This window comes from Arachis ipaensis, chromosome B10, assembly GCF_059453495.1.
Source record: "Arachis ipaensis isolate K30076 ecotype BB chromosome B10, ASM5945349v1, whole genome shotgun sequence".
NCBI classification, from domain to species: domain Eukaryota; kingdom Viridiplantae; phylum Streptophyta; class Magnoliopsida; order Fabales; family Fabaceae; genus Arachis; species Arachis ipaensis.
In genome coordinates this window covers 142,772,931-142,777,196 of record NC_142435.1, presented here as the reverse complement: position 1 = coordinate 142,777,196, position 4,266 = coordinate 142,772,931, and the positions used below count along the sequence as shown (strand labels likewise).

Below are 4,266 nucleotides of genomic sequence, written 5' to 3'. Positions count from 1 at the left end.
TGAGAAACAACTTACAGTAAACTTGTCATATGCAACCAGAACCAAAGACATTGTTAGGATCATGTGGGGGACACATGCCTTCCCTTACATTTACACCCAATAGGAAAAAGAATAGTGTTTTTTTTCTTTTTCTTTTCTTTTCTTTTTCTCCTCACTCTAGTTCTGCCAAAGATGCGAAATAAGTTGAGGAAATTGATTGTATGCTATGATTTTATTTGGAGAAATACATCATATGGCATAGGCATGTATGGCATCGCATGGCATGTCGTGGATATCAAATATCTGCATTCTTCTGCAGAATCTTCCCCAAGCCCCCTAAACCTAATCAAGGAAAGAGCATGGAAAATTGGGGGCACAACTATAATAAAATATACAATGGGGGGTGTTACATACAATTTGGAACTCAACCTAAGAAAAAACACAAAAAAAAAAGGAAGAAAAAAGAAAAGCATCAAATGCCAAATTACAAATTAACAAGGTGGCAAATTTCTAAAATCACTATATGTCAGACGAGAACAACCTCACAAAATGCGGTGGGGCTAGCATGATGGGGGCTGAAGTTGTTTAAGCCGTCTCACAACTTGTTTCATCGTCGGTCTGGTAGAGAGCGAGTCCACCGTGCACACAACTGCCAAGTGTAGGACTTCTACCAAATCATCTCCTGGTCCTGCATCCCACAACCCGGCAGTGAAGAACTCCTTAGCCCTTCCTTGCCTCAGTAACATGCATGCCCATGCTACTATGTTGAAGCCATTCCCATAAGAGGAGAATGAAGGATCCAATGCTTTCTTGTCTGAGAGCAGCTCTAGAAGCACAACACCATAACTATACACATCAGCCTTATCAGAAACACGGCATGTCATGGCATATTCAGGAGCCACATAACCAAATGTTCCTGCTACACCAGTGGTAGCATGGGTCTCTGAAGTACCCAGAAGCCTGGCCAATCCAAAGTCGGACAGATACGCATTGAAATCATCATCCAACAAGATGTTGCTGGGCTTGACATCTCGATGAAGAACTCGAGGTACACACTGATCATGCAGGTAGGCAAGTGCACGGGCTATGTCTAATGCAATCTTGTGAAGAATTCTCCAATCCACAGCTCTTGTTGACCTCTCCTGGATAAATTTTTCCAGATTGCCACCTGGCAAATAGTTGTATATGAGAAACATCTCTGTCTCACAAGCATGATAACCGATGAGTGTGACAAGATTTGGGTGATGAAGCCTTGCAAGGGTCTTAATCTCTGCATGGAATTGTTGAGCACCTTGAAAGCGTCCAATTGCCAGGCGTTTGACTGCCACCAAAGTCCCTGGTGATATCTCTGCCTTGTAGGTTGTCCCAAACCCTCCATTCCCAATACAGTTGCTTGTATTGAAATTCCCAGTGGCACGGACAACATCTTCATATGTCAATGGAACCCCGATATCAGTGAAGACAATGACTTCTTTTCTTGTGGACCCAGCAACCCTGGACATTGGTTTCCACTTCCTTGTGTAAAGGAACAGAATCACTAGCGCTATAAGAACAGAAACAATGGCTGATGCAGAAGTTATGGATGCTATTTCAATGGAGTTGAACCCACTCTTACTGCTAGAAGCCTGTTCTGGTGCAGCACTCTCAGAATTATCTGTTGCTTGCCCTTGTTGATCTGGTGATTGCACAGAGAGAGAAAATCCACGACAAGAACGTATAAGAGGATTCCCCACAGCACTGCTGCATTTAATTAAGCTGCTATGTGATGGCAAGGACCCAGATAAGTTATTGAAAGACACATTAAATGCAGAGAGCGTACGGAGGCTAGCCAAACCAGGAGGTATGTGGCCAGAAAGCTTGTTGTTGTTGAGGAGCACATCAGTTAGGTTTCTCATGTTCACAATAGCCTCAGGGATCTCACCAGTAAGCGAGTTGGAAGAAAGGTCCAAGACTTCTAAGTAGTGCAACTGCCCCAAGATTGAAGGAATCGAGCCACTTAAATTATTGCGTGCCAAAGAGAGAAACCTTAGATCCTTCAATTGACCAAGGCTGGAAGGAATTTGACCTTGTAATTGATTCCGACTTAAGTTAAGAGCAACAAGAGAAACCACGTCGCCAAAACCGGCAGGAATTGCTCCCGAAATATGATTTCCGGATGCATCCAAAAATTTCAGTGATTTGCATATTGCGCCAACATTGGAAGGAATCTTACCAGACAAGTTATTATAACTGACATTTAATAGCAGCGAATCTACACTGTCACATTTATCAAACAGATTCGATGGTAACGGCCCGGAAATCTTGTTTTCTCCAACAATAAATGTGTACACAGTTTCTTTCCCTAGCCGGTCGGTTGCTATTGGCAGAGAACGAATGCCACTTAAGTTGTTTACCCCAAAATTATGGAACACAGATAGACCAAATCCTCCTAATGATGGCAGAATGGAAGTTCTATCCCTAACATTCGACATAAAAAACAATGCATATGGCAGGGACAAGTCATCATATTCAAAGAGATTCCCATTATATGAAGGAACAGGGGGACAGATATCACCAACAAACTCGGGTATCGAACCGGACAAAATGTTCCCACTAACATCAAAGACAGTCATACAAGGAACACCAAGTTCAGCAGAAAGCTCACCAGTGAAGTTATTTGAGCTCAAATCAAGGAAATGCAGCTTCTTGCAGGACCTAAGTTGGTTGGGGAACTCCCCGGTGAAGTAATTCTGAGCCAAATTAACCACCTCCAACCTGTCACAACTGCCCCAATTTCTTGGAAAATCGTTTTCCAGGTTAACCATGGGAGCCCACAACAATCTCAGTTTTGGAAGCAGTGCAACCTCCGCAGGCAATGCACCTTCAAAATAATTGAATTCGTCGTTCACAGAAATTGGCTGCCCTGCTGAAGAATCATCCCCGGAATCCCTCGCCGCACCTCCGGTGGGATCAAAGAGGTTTGAGAGCACAAGGACAGACAACTCCGAGCAGTTCCCTAGCTCGCGTGGCACCGGACCACTGAGCGTGTTTCTCGAAACATCCAACACTTGAAGGCTCTTAAGCTTTCCGATTTCACTGGGAATGGCATCTACCAAAAGATTCGAATACAGAAGCAGAGTCTTCAACCGGGTACAGTTACCTAAATTTACCGGAATGCCCTGGACCAAGAAGTTCCCTGACAAATCCAGATGCTCAAGGCTCCCACAATTGTCCCCTATCTCCTCCGGGATAACGCCGACGAGCTCGTTAAATGACAGATACGCCCCTCTAAGCCTCCCTAAGAAACCAGGAACAGAACCATTCAAACCATTAGCAGCCAAATTCAGAACCTCCAAGCTCTCGAGTGATACAATTGAGCTCGGTATCTCTCCAATGATTCTGTTGAACCCTAAATTCAGAACCCTCAGCTTCTTCAAACCTTCGAACCGCAACGGTAGGTGACCGGTCACCAAGTTCCCTTCTAGATCAAGCACCTCCAAGTTCCGCAACCCCCAAATTTCGCCGGGAATCTCGCCGTCAATGCCGTTGAAGGGGAGAGAGAGGATCCTGAGCTCGGAAAGCTCGCCGATAACCGACGGGAGCTTTCCGAAGAGGGAGCCGCCGCTGCCGTTGCAGCTCCGCCTGATTCCGAAGCCGTATAGAGGGAATTGAGCGAAATCGGAGCAGAAGCTTCGGCTGCTCCGGCCGTTTCCGGTGAGGTTGATGGCTACTACGCGCGGCGGCAAGGCCAAGTCGCAGAGTACGCCGCGCCATGAACAGTGGTCGGAGTCGTTGCCGGCGGTGGGGATCCACGTGGAGAGCATGCCGGAGGGGTCGGAGATAGAGTCTTTGAGCTTGAGAAGTAGGGATTTGTCGGAAGAGGGTGAAACGGCGTCGTTTTTGTGAAACGAAAATAGGAGGAGGAAAAGGAGGAACATAAAGTGGAACTGAGAAGTGAAGGTGCTCCATTTGATCACTGAACTGGAACGAAAAGAAGAAGAAGAAGAAAACATCTCACAGAAGAAGATGCAAAACTGGAATTCAAAACACAAAACAAAAATCTTCTTTTATTTTTGTTTGTTTCTCCCTTGAGTGAGTAAAGAAGGGAGAAAAGGGTTTTTCTGAAAACCCTAATCCCGATTTTGAAGGAAAATTGCAAGAAAGAAAAAAAAGGGATGAGAGAGAGGAGAAGGAGAAGAAGGAGGAGAGAAACAAGATTCAACGGTGTTCTTTTTCACAAAACGCGTTTTTCTTCCTCTAAGCAACAGTGTTTTCTTTTTCCAAAAAAAAAATAAAATAAAATGAAAA

General features: G+C 44.8%; 1 protein-coding gene across 1 annotated transcript; it reads right to left on the bottom strand.

The window, feature by feature from the left end:
- Nucleotides 1–4,266, bottom strand: RPK2 (receptor-like protein kinase 2). The gene has a single exon (XM_016324757.3). It carries the CDS (start codon nt 3,969–3,971, stop codon nt 540–542), a length of 3,432 nt encoding a protein of 1,143 aa, XP_016180243.1. The 5' UTR covers nt 3,972–4,266; the 3' UTR covers nt 1–539.

Excerpts from the sequence above, each read along its gene's own strand:
- RPK2 (XM_016324757.3), bottom strand. The coding sequence starts at position 3,971 with ATGTTTTCTTCTTCTTCTTCTTTTCGTTCCAGTTCAGTGATCAAATGG.